Raw genomic sequence first — 18,661 nt, 5'->3', positions numbered from 1 at the left:
GGGGCGGGGCATTTTAGGAACATCCGGAGAGCATCGTGGCGTTGCCAGGTTGGATATGTTTCACTCTATTAAGCGAAGTGATCTGACAAGAGATCCTTTCGACTAAATTTACGACAGTGATTTAAAGATGAGATCATTCCTCATTGATTTAAATGTATTTTCAGGTTTTAAAAGAAGAATACAAATACCATCTCTACTCCTTATTGCAGTTATCAACCTTCAAACGTTGCACTCTCAATGGTCATCATTGGATCTATGTTATTTGATGGGATAACATTGAATTTACTTCGTTAAAATTGAATTATATAATATAAGTATTTATTTATATATATTTATTTATTTATTCATTTATATTAGATAATTTCTGCTGTTGTTTGGTTCGCAGGACCTGGGTTACATTATTGTATGGGGTAGAAGAGGTACTATCTGGCAACCCGGATCAAATTAGCTGAGCAAGACGTCGGCAGTGTAGCAGCTCCGTCCCTCACGGTGTTCATATACACGGTCAACCAAACGGCTAGATATAACGCTAACTCACAGTAGGCTTCAGGATTATGTCGGTAAGTACCATTATATAACAGTAATCAAGACCTACATAATGCACGGAGATACAAGCAACATTAGATTTACGATTATATTCAGAACAACTTTTTCTTTAAGATGGCGGTTAGCGTCGTTAGCTTAGAGACCTAACGCTAACCTGAGTTAACGCTAGCTAACGCTGAAATGCTCTCTGGTTTAGGGATGAACGTAGTGGGATTTAGCTCGTGTGGGTAGCATGCTAGCTAACTGGCTTATTTTTGTTTCAATTACTCGAAAAAGCAATGTCATGACACAAAAGAAAATCAAGCGGATGTCGTATTTTGTGAAAATAAGTGTCTACTTTAATCGTCAAACCCGTTCGCTAGCAGCTTTTTAACATCGGGTATCGCGTTTATATCGGTTTATTTAGCGATCTGAGGTTGACTAACGTACAGTGCTGTTGATAGCACGCCTGAAAGCGCTGGTTTAATCTCGCCTTATATGTATGGAGACGTTAACCCCTGTGCCACTTCACGTTAACCTTACGACACTAACAGTTAGCTAGTTATATTATTCCGTACCATCTGACTGGGCAGTGGGCATCCTTTTTATTTAAGTTGAACAAGTGCAATTGTTCAAATATTTGACCTGTAACTTTACCACGGATGTACAGAGACTTAAAGTGCTGACCAGCATAAAGCTGTGCAAAGAAAACAAAAACAATCTTTACTACGAAGGGAATAACTCGACTGGTGCTCACGCGAGAGAAAGCATGAACAAAGGGGTTCGACCAGGGATGGGATAAAGCACGTGAAACCATTTCTACTAAAACCGTTAACGTAAATGAGCATTTTATTTAAATCCCCTGTGCTTAAACGCTCTTAAATAATAAGCAAAAGTAAGTTTTAAAATTAATTCTATATTTCTTTTTACCAGAATTTAGTGTGTATTTGGCATGTTACCGATCACAATAATGGTAAGCATGAGCTAAATTATACAAGGATTACTGCCATAAAGTCATTTGTACAGTGACATTAAAACGCATGTCCTATATGACCCTGTGCAACTATATTTGTTTTAGTTTACAGTTATCTTATACCCTCTCGTTAAAATGAACAGTTATGTTTCAAGGTTTCCTTTATGGCCTCATGTCAACTGCCTTTGGGACTGTAGGCAAATAGCACTGTTAAAAAATATCAAAGCATTGATATATACAGATACTGAATATTTGTAATGGTTTTCTATTTTCCACAGCATTGATACATAAATATATATTGGTACTAGTTGCACTTTCTGCTCTCTCAAGAGAGGACGAGTGGAAACAAATACAGCTTTTTATATATATATAATTTTAATAAAAAATCTTCTGCCCTCAATCTTTTTCCCTATGGTACAGGATATCATTATTTTGGTTTTGTATCAAGTCAGAAATTCCAGTGCCGTGACATCACTGGTATACAACAAGGACATCAATACTTTAAGATACAGACAGTGTATTTAAGTCCCGCTCACACTAAAGGGGAAAAGATTAATTTAACTTAGTTTTGTTAAGCTGTCAAACTGAAAAACAAAAGAGGATTCAAACATGCAATAAGATATCAGTTTTAGGCTATCAATCATCATGTAATCTAAAAATAATCCTTTGCCATGCTAAAATCAAATATCGTTGGTGACAATTGTTTTTACAATATGACGCGTTGCGCTGTCTCTATACAAAACCACAAGAATTGTCGCTAAATGTTTTTAACGTGTCTCCTTTTCTTCCAGGGAAGCGACAACGACTCGGTCGACATGACCAGAACAGGCTCCCCAGTTCGTCACAAAAAAAAATCTCCCAGGAGCTCCAAACACCACCGTTCACGGTCACGCTCCAGAGACCGAAAACGTTAGTATACAGTAACAGTACCCAGACGGTGCTGAAAATGCCAGAATAATTGGGGCCATGCGATTACATTTGTTCTCAGTATACTCATGAGATCCATCCGTAGAAGGTCGGACAAACAGCTGACAACTGATTTAGCAACATATAAGGAAAGAGTCGATTCCTCAATACTGCATAATCTTGTTCACTAACTGCATAAAGTACTATAAACGGTAGCTTTACTGTGCATTTGTCCAAATGTGCTCTTCTCAATTTAGTTTTGTTTTCCAAGCCTGCCTTCTGCTTTCTGCTGTTTCCAGGTGACAGAAAATGCCGACGGAGTCGCAGCAGGAGTAAAGAGGTAATTGATCAGTTCATTTCTTTGGTTAGAAATAGATTTGATGTGGGTTTTTTTGGTCGATACAGTTGTATTCCTCGTTAATTTTAGGTTGAGGTGAGTATGTTTTATAAGGTTTATTTTGTTACAGTAACCGAAATTAAGAAGAAGAAATAGATTGAGATGAGCTCACTGGAAAAGGGAAAGGGTCTTCTTTTTTTACCTTCCCCATGTTGACATATCTCAAAGGACACTTTATCCTTGGATATCTCTCATTGTTTGTTACCATATTAAATGGTGAAGAGTAGGTTTTTTTTTGTTAAATACTGTGTGTAGGATCACATGATAACATTTCTATAATAAATCATACTCAGCGTGCTAATGCACGAAGAGCCTGAACAGAAGACCCTGCTGACATAGCAAAATAATATGTCTACCACTGGGACAGGTAACTATCTGCCGTTCAAACTCCTATTTGTCTCGCACTATTTGAAGAGAAAAAATAATGAACTCTTGCATTTCTTTCAACTAGGGATGGGCATACTTTAAAAATAATCTTATTTATCCAAATGGCATTTCTGTGTAAAGTCAGAGTAATTTGTCTGGATAAAGAAAGAGTAACAACTACTACCTCCTTTAGTGATATGCCACATTCTAATAATGAAGACCCACTCCAAACTAAGTTCACGTGAGATAAAGTTGGTGTGTTTCAGTTATGAAGGGAATTACATAACATAGGACAATACATTTAGCGAAATAGGGCATTGTAGGGATGAATCATTTTAATTTAGGAAGTGTTTTTTTAAATTTATTATTATTGTGTGTTGGATGGCGTAAGTAAAGAAGCTGTAAACAGTAAGTTGGATGCCCATCTCTATTTTCACCATTCAGAGAATCAGATTGTATGGTTTGCATGCACACCATTACAAGATGGAAGATGTTCCAAACATTCAAGTTTGATTATTTACATCCAAAGTGACTCAAATAGTGCAAGAATCATGCTGGTACGTCAACATAAAGTATGCTGATGTACTTCCACTGTTACATTTAAAGACGATATGAGGTGGAGACTTTTTAAAATGTTATTTTATGGACCACGGTGGAGCCTGAACAGAGTTCAGTATGTGATGGAATTTCATTGAAATTAGTGTATTCAAATAAGTCTATATCATAGAAATGCCAACACAGAATCATGCCCACAGAATGACATTCTGTATGTTTTAAAAGTGGATTTTTTTTAAAAGACACGGTTTTTTAAAACTATGTTACCGTCTGCCATAAGCCATGGTACTAACTCTTTTTGTTGCACTATTTTCCTGAAAGAGACAACTTCTTCTTAAAACAGGCACGAAAGAAGGACTCCGAGAAGCCATCAAAATCACACCGAAAAACAGACGAGAGGCGGGAGGAGCCAGAGAGACTTTCAGCAGAGAATGGAGAGGAGCGATCCAGGCGCAAAGACAGGAGACCCTCAAAGGGCCGGAGCTTGTCCAGGTCACACTCACGCGAGAGGTCAGTCTGGTCAATAAACTCCATCAAGAGATATGTTCAGCAGGTTGAACTCGTTTTATAACTCGGAAGGAAATTCTGTCTAACTTTTTTGGGATAACTCATTTCTTTTGTAGAAGTTCTGGCCTCATTTAATACCACACAATATTTTTGATGAACAGTAGATCATCTGTTCTTGACAAGGATCCATGTATGGTAGCGCTATGAGTCACGGAAGTCATTTATTTGTGTTGATGGATCCTATTGCTTTCAGACGGCCTCACAGCAAAAGTAAGGACAAGCGGCGATCACGCAGCCGGGACAGGAAGAAGAAAGCTAGGTCTCGCTCGGGTTCAAGGACCAAACACAGGCATCATAGCAGAAGTCGCAGTAAGAGCAGGTGAGCGTTCATCGAACCTGAATTATCACCATATCTTGTTTGAATTAAGTATTTTTGAACTCTTATCCTGCATGTACACCATTCTACTTGTTATTAATAGTATGTTAATTGATTTTAATTTCTGTAATTTTTTTTGGGTTGTTCCATCAGGGAGCGAAAGAAAAGGAGTGAGAAAGTGCGCAGAAAGAGTCGAAGCAGGTCTGTTAATCCACCTGCCTTCCGGGGCCGAAACGCAGCTATGGATGCACAAGAGGCCCTGGCCAGAAGGCAAGGCAACAGTTTATGGGGCGTTTACAATATAGATGGTTGGTCGTTCTGTTAAGGCCAAATCCAAGAAATGGTAGCGGTGCTTATTGCATCTGTGTAATAGCAGCTACAAAAATGTATCGTAAAGACATTGAGCATTTTTTACTCCTCTGCTAATGCCTGGCAGTTTAAGTATATGACATCACTAGAAGGCAGATATTATAGCATTAATGGAACCAAACGGATAAATAAATGTACGGCTGACAATCATCAGCCATTCAATCCTGAAGTTACGCAGATGAAAGGTCTAGACTACTGAGTTTGGCTGTAATCCATCTCGAAGTTGCACTTGCCAGAGAGCATTGTTGTTCATAAAATGGCAATAAGTGGGGTGTACTGCTGGTCGGAAAGGACCTGCTGCTCTACGGAAAGGACCATGTCTGGCCGGGGACCTTTGTCGCATGTTACCCCTCCTTTCTCTATTTTAATTTCCTTTCAAATCTACTGTTCCGTTACATGAACGCAAGAATGCTCAAATACAAATGAAGTCTGGCTGATGTCTCCAACATCAGAATCAGAAACATTTATTTGCTACATGTGTTAGACACACACACAATTTGACTTGGCTGCTGGCGTGTACAAGTGAAGCTATGGTTATTTTTTGTTGCTCACATGTAATATCACTTTTTGGTAAACAGTAGTGGGAACGATAAGCTTTTACACCAAATGAGTAACATGCTCTATCCTCCCATCTTCTTCCAGGCTGGAGAGAGCCAAGAAACTACAAGAGCAGAAGGAGAAGGAACTGTTGGAAAACCAGCAGCAACAGGAGATAGTTGCAGGTGCGAGAGGCTAATCGTGCCTTTTTTTTCTTTTAAACTTTGATCATTGGAAAATTGCGTTACTTACAATACTGGTCTGTGTATTTTGTTTCCAGTGACTGCCCCGATTGCGGCGGTCGCAGCTGCAACGGCCACCTCACACTCTGCCCTAAATGTGGCAGCCCTCCTGGCCTGTGGGACCCAGGTCACGCCTCAGATAGCCATGGCAGCACAGATGGCAGCCCTTCAAGCAAGAACACTGGCGGAGACGGGCATCGCTGTACCCAGCTACTACAACCCGTCTGCTGTGAACCCCATGAAGTTCGCAGAGCAGGAGAAAAAGAGGAAAATGCTTTGGCAGGGAAAGAAGGAGGGGGTAAAATTGAATCTAGCGCTTCTTTCTGATTTATCTAGCAGTTTCATGCATGCCCAGTGATTCCTTCTCAATTTATTTAATAGATATTTTTATTTGTCTATATTTTATTACATGATTCCTATCGTTTCTGTTTTCAAGGACAAGTCACAGACTGCTGAGTTGTGGGAGAAGCTGAACTTTGGAAACAAGAACCAAAATGTTAAATTCCGCAAACTAATGGGCATTAAGGCAAGTACAAATGTCATTTTATTTAACGAATGAGTATTTGATACGGCTGTAAAACTGAATTTGGAATTGATGGAATGTGTTCTCTATACAGGGAGAGGATGAAACTGAAGTTTCCAAACCACTTAATGAGGAGAGCTTGAAGACTCTTCAAAAGCAGGAGGAGATGTTTCGTAACCTTGACGTTCAGTACGAGCTGGCTCGCTCTCAGACACACACCCAGAGAGGAATGGGCCTCGGTTTCACCACCTCGTTCTCACGTGGGATGGATTTCTTCTAGTCTTGTCCACTCATCTGATCATATAGGACCACCATTTCATCGCTAGCGCTCAAGCTTGCACGGATGTTTCTCTGAATCTGTAAGTTATTTATAGACGAACATCTTGCCTATTGGAACATTATAATGTAAATAGCCAGATGCTGAGTTTATCTCAGTGTTTATGAATCTACTGTAATTTTTGCAAAAGGACGCATCAGTTTGACTGGTTGATACTGGTAAAATTAGATATTTGTTTGAATGATGTGGTAGCGCTTTCTTTCTTTTTTTTAAACATGAATATATATATATATTGATATGTGATTGTTTGAACAAACTGAATATAATGTGGTTCATGTGAACACTGTTTACATCCATTTAGCGAAAGGCATATGAAGTAAGTTTTGCATTATCTGAATCCCTCAGATTCATTTCTCCCAACGTGAAAAAAACAAAACTGTGGGTTGCAATACATTTTGTCTTCTGGATGGCCATGGATAAAGATGTGCTCTACAGGAGAAATCACATACTTCAAATGTTCTTAAAATAAATAAGTTTTATGTTGTTTAAGATTGTTCATACATCACCCATTTGTGTTTATTACATTTCCATTAAAATTAACTCAATGCTTTGAGGGCTAGGTGTTAACGATACAACATTTTAGCTTTCTAAGTTCCATACATAAAGTAATAACTATGGCTATAATAAATAATTAAATGTCACATTTTAGGAACTTTGCATTAACATACCTGCAAACTCATGGGGGGTGGGGGTGCTCTGACTAAGTCAGTGCCCACAAACCCTTCTAATAAGAATATAATAGATATATATATATGGCCGCCACACATTGAAATATTTATTTAGCATAGGAGCGAGGCCCATTCAGAGAAATCTCTACGGTCCACTTGAGCGACAATCACACAGGTTAACAAGTCCCACGTTACACTATTTTACAACTCAAGTAACTTCCTGAATTGTGTGCACTTGAACACATTTTTTAATTTCTACATTATTTTAGAAATTAATTCCTTTTCCTCTTTTCTCCAATAACCAATAATATATAATAAACCTTCCCACCCACCCTGTCTGTGATTTCCCATCAGAGGCCCCCACCCCGGGAAGTAGCTGAATGGAGAAGGGGTGGAGGGGTTTCTGTGAGATTCACACACTGAATTCCTGCTGGAAATCACTTCTATATACAGACTCTGGTTCGGTGCTCCGTGACGTCACTAGCGAGTAGCGACGTCACAGCACAGAACCAGAGTCCTGACATGTCATGTGACAATGTTTCCATGGTGACGGACAAGGTCACGGAGATCGAAGGACAAGAAGTGACTTCCACCAGGAAACCTGTTTAAACTTTATATGCATGTACATGTTGTCAGGGCTATCAAGTGTCATGCATTTCGGTCTTAAGTCACGCACTCCCGCCACACATCGTATTTCTCACGCTGAAAAAAACTCGGCTATTTAATGTTTTAATGTGCCGCAGCGCGCAAACATGAGCTGGCCGCGCTGCCCTCACCATGGAGGAATCAAGCGCTAGTAATAAATAAAACATCTGTATGGTTCACTTTTTACCAACCTTTTCAACACTTAACAAATGGCAGTATTATAAGTATTAATACAGCCAGATATTAATGAAACTACATGGTTCCATCATAGCATTGATTATACACTATGAGGCCTTTAGTCTGTATCTGTCCAGATTATACAGAGTTCATCAGGATGAGCAGCTGTAGAGTTACATAACTTTACAGACTGTCTGCCTTGGAGACAAAGAACTGAAACATTTCACTTCTGGAATTATCTTTTTCTTCTTTTTTTAAAGCTGAAGACTTTAAGTCTCAAAAGCTCCGCCACTTGACGCCACTCGCTGTGAGCGCTGCGCAGCGCATTGCGTGCAGACAGCTTGACACGGAGCAGCGTGTGCGCTCTTTTAATGAAGTATTGATACAAAAAATATGCTAAATCACATCGTGTTTAACGTACGGGTACTTTGTCAGTATCGATACACCGTGCAGCGTGACAGCAGTAGATGTAGCGGGGTGACATTCAAGCTAACCTGAACCCCCTAAACGCTGTCGACATCTGAACGCTGATTGGCCGAGACGCGACACGTCCCATCAAAGATGTTTTATTGCGAAAAGCACCACATCACATTTTCTCCGTGTCTCACTTCAATCTCATAAACGCCGGCCGGCCAGTTGACCCCCTCCCCCCCTACCCCAAAACAAAAACTCTTCAGATCTACACGATTCACGTGGGTGACCTATTTTGATTTCAAAACGGTGAATTTCACCGAAAGGTGACAAGTTTGCAGGTATGCATTAAGCAGGAAACAAAAGTACCTCATTGAATGAAACAAAGTCGAAATGAGCTTGAAATCAAAATCGAAAATCCACTCCTATCTACAAATAAGGCTGGAGTACAGCACATGCGCCACACCCGTGATGAGGTTGTGGTTGGCAAACTCGAGGATAAGGAGCAGGATGGGGTACTCGCTGTGTCTCTTCTCCATGCTGGACTCATCACTTAAGCCCATCCAATGAAGCAGCAGTGTTCGCATGGCTTCTGGGAATAGCTCTGTGGTGAGCTCCTCTGCAGGTGGCAAGTCACTAATGTGTTCGATGTGCTGCACTTTAAAGCCCTCCACTTTCTGGCTGATGCTGCTGTTGGCGGCATGGAACTGTTGCCCGAGCCATCGTCCTACACCACAAAGCAGGGAGCTTGAATATGCACAGCCCCAATCTTTGGCCTTTAGCAGGGCTAACACAGTTTCTGTTGCATCCTTTTCTTCTAGGGTCCCATGAATGTGCCGATCAATGTTCTCCAAAAGCATCAAGATAGTCTCCAGCTGTTCTGTGTTGCTTTGAGTGTCAGTGGAGAGTTTGTCATCCAAGCTTTTCAATTTATGTCTCACTGTGGAGAGAACTCGTTGGCTTTGCTCAGCCTGCAAGCTCTGCTTGGGAAAAGAACAGTAATCGTGATGTGCCGATGTATCGCCTGTGTCACCGCAATGCACATCCACTGATTCCCTGCCCACAGGGCAATGCTGCGGTTGTGGCATTTCCAGCTGCACATTGAGGCTGTAACTCATTTTCAGGGGGCTTTCATTTATCTGCGATTTCCAAACATCCTACAAAGGAAAGACAAAAAAGATATCATGGGGTACGTATAAAACAAAACAAATGTTTAACGTAAAGACGTGCATAATGTTAACTACTGCACCTGGAAGTTCTCTAACACGGCCAGCTGCTCTTGCTTACTGTACAGCTCAAAGACTACTCGAAACAGTCCTTGAACGCTGTAGAACCAGAGGCTGTTGTTTGCCGTATGGACCTTCAACCCATGGAACCTGAATGCTGCAACAGGAAACTGTCTTAGTGTGCGTGTGCATGGTGGAAGCAAAATCATTGTTGTGGTTCAATTTTCTCTTCCATATTTTACCTGAGGAAAATTGAATTTTTGTTGCAAATCCTTTCTTCGCAAACTTGGCGTGGTATCGGGGATGGTTCTCTGTGCGGATGTCCGTGTTGGAGAAGACATCAGCTCCTAGATAAAGAGGAACCACTGGACTCTGAAAAAAATACAGAGATCATACGTGCCGTGACATACTGGTATTAATATTCAAAAAATTTAATATTGATATCATGTATATTTTCATATATATATATATATATATATATACGCACACATATGTATGTGTTTATAAATACACGCGTATATACACACGTACACACATTTGTATATGTAGAAATGCTCTAAAATGTGTAAATAAAGCATTTATACAGGCATAGTTACAGACTCCACCTCTCCAGACCCATTTTGGGTGGGTATTTTGCCATAAAGAGACAAAATGCACAATACACAAGGTAACTATAATGGGCACTCGGTAGAGCGCATACCTTCGCAGATCATAAGATTGGGCATTGAGTTATGAACATTTTGGCATTAGTTGCATGCAGGCACGTGCACAGACATTTTGGGGGGCAGGTGCTCAAACCCAAAAAAAGGGCACCCAATGCCAAAAAAAAATTCTGAAAGAGTTGAAGCATAAGCATCATTACACTGATGATGCAATACATCCTCGACCTGCGTTTCCTCTGGCAGCATCAGACCGCTAGCTTACATTTTCTTTATGAATAAAGATGAATATTATAGAGCAACAACAGTACAGGCGTTCTGATTGGCTAATGGGCGTCATGCCAGCCACGTATTGCCCTCCTCACTGGTCTGATACGGATCAGTATTGCCCTCTTACGTCATTTTCAAAATGAGCGATATTGATAGACATCAACAGTCTGACAACGCAAATCCGAGACTAGCCCCTGTTAAATAGAACGGAATAAGAATGATCTCTCTCTCTTCTCTCTCTCTCTCTCTCTCTCTCTCTCTCTCTCTCTCTTCTCTCTCTCCCTCTTTCTATTCTCTCAACATAACTAACGTCAGTAAACAGCTGGACAAGACTTTGAAATCACGGATTTCGTGAGTTTTTGTTTGTTTAGGAAACGTCGGACCAGTACTTGTGACGTCATGTTTTCAGCAGCGATAATGTTGTGGTTGATTTATCACAAAACAACGTCAGGGGACAAACACCGTCATGACCTGTTTGTCTGGTGCTGCGCGTCAGAGGAGAAGGAGGTGCACCCGTTTGGTGGCGCGAGGAGCACTGCGCGGAGGAGGAAGTGGAGGAGGAGGAGGAGGGGGGGGGGCTCGTGAGCGTCGCGGAGCATGTCGGGGCGAAATTCTCACAAGAACTCAAATAAATGCCCCGTCGGATATTAAAACACATTTGGGGGGACTTGATGACAGAGAGAGTAACTTTTATTCTTAAATACTGATGAATGAAAAAAGTGGGCTCCAGCAAAAAGGGCACTTTTCTCATCCAGGGCAAAAGGGCTGGTGCTTGAGCACCACTAGGGGTCTATCTGTGCACGTGCCTGGTTGCATGCCAATTGGATAAAAATTGTCCGTGCTATGGTAAAAAGAAGAGTTTGACCTTTCCATGACCTTGACCTTGACCTTTGACCCGATCGATCCAAAAATATAATCAAATGGTCCCCGGTTAATAACCAATCATCCCACCAAATTTCATGCGATTCGGTTTAAAACTTTTGTTGTTATGCGAATAACACGCATACAAATAAATAAATAAATACACGGCGATCAAAACATAACCTTCCGCATTTTCAATGCGAAGGTAATGATGGATCGAGCCTCCGTAGACCGCGCACGAGCGATGAGCATTAACCGAGGCGTTTATACTCCTTGCGCTGCATTATTATCCGAAACGCCAGAGGGCGCAAGACTCAAATAGAACGAGTGACAGCCATAGATACTTAATATATAACCGGGAAAAGTCACAAATCAACCTCCACTATTCCTATTGCTACATGGACTACTGTGTTGCCTTTGTACATCACCATTAGGGTGCTGTATAAATCGTCATCTGAAACTAAGGTCTATGGGAAATATAATTACGAAAACAAATCTTCATTTTCGTTTAAATATATCTTTGAGCCTGCACTCACCTTGTTGGAGCACTCAGTCAGACTGAACGATGTCAGATTCACCAAATAAATATAGCGAATTCTCCGTGAACCCCCGTCCCACTGCGGTAACGTTAAGTGGATAGTTGAACAACTTGACATCGCTGGATGCAAATTAAAGTTCTCACTCGGTCACAATTGGAAATTGTTTAGTGGTTATCAGAATATTTTACAATAATACTTGAAACGAAAGTAAAGAAGTGAAACGGCTGCACAAAAACTGTCTGACTACGCCGTGAGTGTGTGTGGAGTTTTCACCCCTCAACGTTGTTTTACAGACAAAGCAAACGGCTATGAAAAAACGTGCTTCCTCATGGCCGTGTGGTCGTGGCTTATTTGCAATTTAAAGATTTAGCTTCAACTATTTAGAAAATATGTAACGCTAGTGTCCTAGCCCTTGTTATTTGTTTCTGTACGATGAGATTCCAACCTGTAATCCAACGTTGTGGGCAAAATATTGGCCAATAATATACGTGTACCTAACACGTGACATAATGCGAACCAATGAATAGGAAGAACAGATGCTTTCACCTCTGAACTCCTTTCCTGTACCAGAAAGCTGGGTAAAAATGGCTGAAGTTGATTTTGGGGATAGTGAGCTCTTTGAGCAGCTAGATGACTGCGCACTGTCTGTCCCGAAGCATATTCGCTTCACAAGTGATGCGGAAGACGAGGAAGAGACGAGCCAGCTCCCGAGCCGACTGGAGGAGTGCGACGACTCTATTCAGAGGCTCACTGAGGAGAATATCCTTTTCTCAGTTGCGCTAACTGTGTGCTAGCACTGTTGATGTCGCGTTAGCACGAGCTAACGTCGACTAGCACCTGCGACCAAAACAGTAAACGCTAAACCCTCATATGTATGCTGATTGTTGTGTATGCATTCTGTATATTACCTTAACTCGCAGGTTACATAAAGAGTTGAGAAGACGACTGAACATCCGACCGAGGTAGCGTTATTGTTAGCCGACACAAAGTAATGCGCAAACAAGTTAATCGAAACTGATCAAGTTACGTTAACCACCGCCGATCTTTCCTCTGACTTTACAGCAACATCACAGTTGAAGATGTCAACATCGACGGGCCAGCTCTTCAAGTATTTTATACCAACAACATTATTTCAAAGTAAGGAGTCAAATGGATTGATTTGCTCACTTGTATTATTTGGCATGTCTGTCTTCTAAGTTGACTGTCAAGTTGTAATGTTGAAAATATTTTTACCTGCAACAAAAACTACAATGGATGTCTCTTTTAGGCTGTGTCGTCAAGAAATTGAAGATTGCATCTGCAGTGTGATTTTGAAGCACCAGAAACTGAGCAATGAAAAGAAAAACACCATCTTTCAAATGAAACCTCAGGTGTCTATCCATTATGTATTTTATTGTGATTAATATTAATAGTTTTTACTTCGCTAAAAAGAAAATGTTCTCTTGTATTCAGAATTCCGCATTTTCGATGGATGGAGATCTGCAGAATTCGTCTTCCAGTAGTGTCGGAACAACAAATGAAGCATTTAAAGTGAGTATTTACTAATATTTTCAGTGACTTGCATATTGCACAATTTCTTGCCACATGGAAAATAAAATGTTTTCAAATAGTCTGCATGCAATGTTACTTTCATGAATTATTTCCATATCTTCAGGTCGTTGGAAGTGTCCTCTATTTCACCACATTCAGTGTTGATAAACTTGGACAGCCTCTGGTGAATGAAAACCCCCAGCTGACAGATGGTTGGGACATTTCAGCGTATCTTTAAGATGGATACATTGATAAATGTTCAAAACAGACTTGTATGTCAGTTCATCTGTTGTATCATGTCTATTTTGCTATGGAATAATGTTCCCTTTAAAGTATCTATGTCCTGATTTGAAATGTATTATAAAATATCCAGCATATAATTGGGAGGAGTTTGTTGCTCTGATTTGCACAAAGATGATACACTTCCTGAATTGTTGCAAAGCTATAACCAGGTGTTCAACCAAGTCATTGGCACAGATGGGCAGGACATAGAGATGAAAGACAAAAGGTATGTCAGCCTATTAATGAAGCTTTACTCAGTTTACATCTTTAGTTTATGACTTGCTTTGTTATGGCTGTGTGGCATATGTCTATATAATGAAACTATCACGGATCTGTTCATTATAGATCCAAATCGATGTGTTTCAACTGTGGTTTGAGTGGCCATCAGCTGAGAGACTGTCCCAAGGTAAGACCATTTAAGCATTACTATGGTATGAGCCCAAGTTAAATATGAGAAGGGTTTTGATTGACCACATTTGTACATGTTTACCTTTCTAGCCTAAAGACATGGCTGTTATAAATGAGAGAAGAAAGGAGTTTAATCAGAACAACAACAACCAGCCCATGCAGAGTAACCAGCGGTACCATGCTGATGAGGTGGAGGAGCGGTTTGCTAAGTACAAGCCCGGAGTCATGAGGTAGGATTGTTATTTTGTAAAAAAACAGACTCAAACATACTTTATTCACATATAATATCTATTGTACCAAGTACAAATGTATCTTAATAATATATTGTTTGACATTGTGTTATGCTTCGAAAAGTGAGGAGCTGTTGACAGCCTTGGGACTTGATGGCAACACCCTCCCTCCTTTAATTTACCGCATGAGGCAGCTCGGCTACCCACCAGGTTGGCTCAAAGACGCAGAGATGGAGAACTGTGGCATCACACTGTATGATGGAAATGGTATGTTTTAAATCAAGTTTAATCTTTTGTGGTTGCACTGATTTTCTCTTGAGTAAACTACTGGAAAACTAATGTTATTGACATCTACAAAGGTTGGGCTGAAATCTTCTTTTTTTTTCTCATCTGCTTTCTAGTTTCAATTGTAGATAATTTAACAGAAGATTCCAATTCACAAAACATCTCTTATGATGTTTCCAAGCTGGTTGACTTCCCAGGCTTCAATGTACCTGCATCCCATGAAATAAAAGATGTAAGTCTTAAAATATATATATTTCTTGAATATATCACTAGTTATTTGTGTTAAGTTATTTAGGTTTGTTTTATTTGGTAAAATGGAAATCAATGCAATATTCTCTGATGTGATTTCATCAGCATTTGTGCTCTAGTACTTGAATACTTACATTTGAATCATAATATAAATGCAATTTCATTTCCTGTTACACATTTAAGATAATTGATTTATACAAATACAGTACATTTATTGACTTTAACGGTATCAGTATTTTGTCTATCATAAGACAGCCTGATTGCCGTACACTGTTATTTGAGTCAACATTTTGTCAATAGTTGTTCTGTCTATTTTTCTGACCTCCAGGAGTTCATGCAGTACGGTTCGATTCCAATGCAGACCAACCACTTAAAGCAAAACTACGCAGCCTACCTGTCCAAAAACTTCCCACAGGTAAATTATCTTAAAGTCCCTGAAGTGATTGTGGGTTTCCTCTCAAACAATGTAGGCCACACCTGCTTCTTAGCTTCTATCTGACAGCCTCACGCGGCTCGAACCAAACTTTCTGGATGTTACATGGAAACACTTACAAACACCATGGGTACTTTGTCACACCTGTTCTCATTTGTATGTGGCCTTCTGTACACATGACATCTATTGTTCTGTCCATCCTGGAGAGGGATCCTCCTCTGTTGCTCTCCTAAAGGTTTCTTCCATTTTTTTCCCCGTGAAGGGTTTTTTGGGAGTTTTTCCTGATCCGATGTGAGGTTCTGGGACAGGGATGTCTATATGTACAGATTGTAAAGCCCTCTGAGGCAAATTTGTGAGAATTGGCTACACAAAATAAATTTAATTGAATTGAATTCTCCATGTTACAACTGTAGTTTAAAAGGAGACACGCATTTTTAATATAAACATTGAGTTACTATACTGTTTCATAATAATTGTTGAAGGATTATTATGATCCTCAATCTTTGTACTTGCTTTTGATTCTTAAACATGAGAGTAGATTATAGGTAGATGCATTACATTTTCCTAAGGTGACCAAATAATGAAAATATATCTTATGACGTCACACCACTTTGCTCCCCCACCTGGTGTGAATGCAGCCTCAGCCTTCCACTTGGCTTCAGAGAACTGTCCATTTCACATGCAATGGATGCCTATTCTTCACAATCCCATTTGGACAGCCATTTCACTAAACCCAGTGCACAGTCCTCTGTCATTCCAGCCTCTGGAATTTATAGCTATAATGGTTTATACACTTACTTGAACTGTATTTGCATTTGGGCAAAGTCTCTAAATATTTTCATTCCATGTTTTCTGCCTTGCCAACAGTCTGATGCCACCTGCAACAAGAGAAGGCTTGAATCGGAGTCATCTCCCCAGCAAAAGAAGAAGACGAGGTCCAGTCCTGATGGGAGCTCCGAAAGGAGCTCTGACATGGATATTGAATCTGGTAAATGTTCGACTCGGTTACGTTTTCCAGCAGGCTCATAATTGTGTGTCCTTCACAAGTTACTTTATCACAAAGACTGAAGCGGTAATCTGTAATGTTCCTAATCTTGATAGCCACTCTGTTGCTTCAATTATGACTTGCTTTTTACAATGTTGTGTTTTTCAAAAAGTAGCTCCTCTGTTTTAATTTATTGCTCAAATACAGAATAATAGTAAGAATCACGTTCTCTTTTTGGGTGCATCTCCTCAGACCCAGGAACACCGTATAATCATGGCCACAGGGATTTCCAGTTCCAAACTCCGCTACCCCCTGGCTCCCCTTGCTTCAGTTCACCACCACCTTTACCCCGGGGCACTCCTCCGGCTACACCCACTCCCCCACCACTCCCTAAAGGTACCCCTCCTCCCACACCCACTAACGGCTCCCCAGCTCTGCGGGGGAATAAATGGGTAGTCGTTGATGACGTTGCGGATGGAACGGAGGATGAATTGACATTGGAGGAACTAGAGGAGCAGCAGAGGCTGATTTGGGCAGCTCTAGAAAATGCTGACACCGCCTCTAATAGCGACTGTGAGACACCTGCAGTGGGAAAACCTGTACCCAGTTCAACAAGTGTGCCCACACCTGCTAATGTCTGCACCCAAACGGAGGTAGTTGACGAAGTGATGGACACAACAAAGCCAACCGCAACCTGCCACAGCAGTAAAAACCAAAGGGAACCAATGGTTCAAGAGATTTGCCCTCAGAGTCCTGGACCAGTCAAAGCTCAAGATGTCAGCCCTCAGAGTCCTGGTCCAGTCAAAGCCCAAGATGTCAGCCCTCAGAGTCCTGGTCCAGTCAAAGCCCAAGATGTCAGCCCTCAGAGTCCTGGTCCAGTCAAAGCCCAAGATGTCAGCCCTCAGGGTCCTGGTCCAGTCAAATCTGAGGAAGACAACTTGCAGATCCCAACTCGAGATTGCTTGAACAACGAGAAGATAAGGGCTGTTCCTCATCGGAGCAGGTTTGCAGCTGGCATTGTTCCATTTGAAGAAACGCCAGAGTTCACTGAGGTTGCTGAAGCCACAGGGACATACCTTAGGATCAAAGACTTGCTTAAAAGTTCCCCTCGAAGTTTGGCGAAAAAAAATTAACAAATGTACCATCTTCCTTTGAGACACAAGGATACGTGAAAACCTCTATTTTTATTTTCAACATTGTTCATTACCATTCTTTCAACTGTTTTTCATTTTGTACCAAGTTGAATGTCTCTGCTTTGTATCTATTTGATCTGTAAACATACCACCAGGGATAGGCATTTAAGGTTACGCTGCAGATTTTGACCAATTAGTCTTTTTTGTAGCAGTTGTTACTCATGCTGTTAATTTTATTGTAAATCTTATCAAATAGTAATTAACTGATCTGTATTAATGTCATGTTTAAATAGCGTTTTCTATTTTTGTCGCACTCAGTACAATGAGTAAAAATGCTTTCCCTTGCTTCAGTGAATTATTTCATCTGGCAGCCATGGATTTGATTTATTGTTGATGGCAAAATGATTGCCTGGTGTTTTTTTCTTGAGCAGAAAATAGAATACAGACTAATTGTATTGCTAATAATTTCACATATGCAATTGAGAACTTTTTATTTTTTTAGAAAGACATTGCATACTGTTTTAAAGTTAAAGGAATTTCCCAACATTGTGACTTGTCAATCGTGTGTCTCCATGACTGTTCAATTATAATTGCTAAATATTAGAACATACAGTACCACACCAGTGTTTGCACTTAAGACTTATAAATGACTTACCACATACTTAATACTAACGCACATATGTACGCATACACAAACCCCTGGATGTACTAAACATCTAACAATGTCAAGAAGTAAAGTATTTCACCCCTTGCAAAGAGAAACTGAGACCAGAGACTATAAAAGAATGTGACTCGAACCTTTTGTGATGAAGCTATTAATTGCAGACATAAATTCACGAGTTTGAACTCAACTTTTATATTCTTTCAATAGAAAAGTCAGATGCAAGTCAAAAATCTTTAACTATTAACTTGTAATTTAGATTCTGATTTCGTTCTTCTGAAAAATCTTTAAATTCTGGTGGTATGATAATAAATCTGACGCGTCTGAGATTAAACCTGGAGTTGACTTGCTCCAACGGGTTTATTTCCTAAACGTGACTATGCTTGAACAGTAAAG

The 18,661-nt window shown here is 40.3% G+C and overlaps 3 protein-coding genes across 4 annotated transcripts; 2 read left to right on the top strand and 1 right to left on the bottom strand.

Annotated features, from left to right (window-relative positions):
- The first annotated feature begins 465 nt into the window (after positions 1-465).
- On the top strand, positions 466-7,097 carry rsrc2 (arginine/serine-rich coiled-coil 2). Of its 2 annotated transcripts, none has more exons than XM_056418444.1 (10): positions 466-560; positions 2,290-2,407; positions 2,704-2,744; positions 4,066-4,232; positions 4,483-4,608; positions 4,759-4,806; positions 5,617-5,696; positions 5,792-6,051; positions 6,190-6,279; positions 6,371-7,097. In XM_056418444.1, the coding sequence occupies exons 1-10, from the start codon at positions 555-557 to the stop codon at positions 6,554-6,556; spliced, it is 1,122 nt and encodes a 373-aa protein (XP_056274419.1). In that variant the 5' UTR covers positions 466-554; the 3' UTR covers positions 6,557-7,097. The 2 variants fall into 2 exon arrangements, with proteins under 2 accessions (XP_056274419.1, XP_056274418.1); XM_056418443.1 differs by having other exon boundaries at positions 4,759-4,875.
- Positions 7,069-12,433, bottom strand: si:ch211-110p13.9 (uncharacterized protein LOC562347 homolog). The gene is made up of 4 exons (XM_056418445.1): positions 12,067-12,433; positions 9,983-10,112; positions 9,764-9,897; positions 7,069-9,671 (listed from the first exon to the last, which is right to left on the bottom strand). The coding sequence occupies exons 1-4, from the start codon at positions 12,184-12,186 to the stop codon at positions 8,940-8,942; spliced, it is 1,116 nt and encodes a 371-aa protein (XP_056274420.1). The 5' UTR covers positions 12,187-12,433; the 3' UTR covers positions 7,069-8,939.
- A 220-nt stretch (positions 12,434-12,653) lies between these two features.
- On the top strand, positions 12,654-18,153 carry zcchc8 (zinc finger, CCHC domain containing 8). The gene is made up of 14 exons (XM_056418647.1): positions 12,654-12,831; positions 12,998-13,031; positions 13,132-13,206; positions 13,337-13,439; positions 13,522-13,599; positions 13,724-13,827; positions 14,042-14,107; positions 14,227-14,287; positions 14,380-14,519; positions 14,644-14,786; positions 14,921-15,036; positions 15,382-15,468; positions 16,354-16,474; positions 16,724-18,153. The coding sequence occupies exons 1-14, from the start codon at positions 12,654-12,656 to the stop codon at positions 17,602-17,604; spliced, it is 2,187 nt and encodes a 728-aa protein (XP_056274622.1). The 3' UTR covers positions 17,605-18,153.
- The last annotated feature ends 508 nt before the right edge of the window (positions 18,154-18,661 follow it).

This window comes from Pseudoliparis swirei, chromosome 7, assembly GCF_029220125.1.
Source record: "Pseudoliparis swirei isolate HS2019 ecotype Mariana Trench chromosome 7, NWPU_hadal_v1, whole genome shotgun sequence".
In the NCBI taxonomy this organism is placed as follows: domain Eukaryota; kingdom Metazoa; phylum Chordata; class Actinopteri; order Perciformes; family Liparidae; genus Pseudoliparis; species Pseudoliparis swirei.
Note: the sequence above shows the minus strand (reverse complement) of the source record. Positions and strands in the feature narration are given on the sequence as shown.

What these genes read in the sequence shown, in the direction of transcription:
- rsrc2 (XM_056418443.1), top strand. An exon ending in ACGCTCCAGAGACCGAAAAC is followed by an intron (nt 2,408 to 2,703) that starts GTTAGTATACAG and finishes TGCTGTTTCCAG; the next exon opens with GTGACAGAAAATGCCGACGG. An exon ending in GCAAACTAATGGGCATTAAG is followed by an intron (nt 6,280 to 6,370) that starts GCAAGTACAAAT and finishes TTCTCTATACAG; the next exon opens with GGAGAGGATGAAACTGAAGT.
- si:ch211-110p13.9 (XM_056418445.1), bottom strand. Translation starts at nt 12,186, where the DNA reads ATGTCAAGTTGTTCAACTATCCACTTAACGTTACCGCAGTGGGACGGG. An exon ending in TGACTGAGTGCTCCAACAAG is followed by an intron (nt 10,113 to 12,066) that starts GTGAGTGCAGGC and finishes TATTTTTTTCAG; the next exon opens with AGTCCAGTGGTTCCTCTTTA. An exon ending in CCGTGTTAGAGAACTTCCAG is followed by an intron (nt 9,672 to 9,763) that starts GTGCAGTAGTTA and finishes TTTCCTTTGTAG; the next exon opens with GATGTTTGGAAATCGCAGAT.
- zcchc8 (XM_056418647.1), top strand. Translation starts at nt 12,654, where the DNA reads ATGGCTGAAGTTGATTTTGGGGATAGTGAGCTCTTTGAGCAGCTAGAT. An exon ending in ATAGAGATGAAAGACAAAAG is followed by an intron (nt 14,108 to 14,226) that starts GTATGTCAGCCT and finishes TGTTCATTATAG; the next exon opens with ATCCAAATCGATGTGTTTCA. An exon ending in CACACTGTATGATGGAAATG is followed by an intron (nt 14,787 to 14,920) that starts GTATGTTTTAAA and finishes TCTGCTTTCTAG; the next exon opens with TTTCAATTGTAGATAATTTA.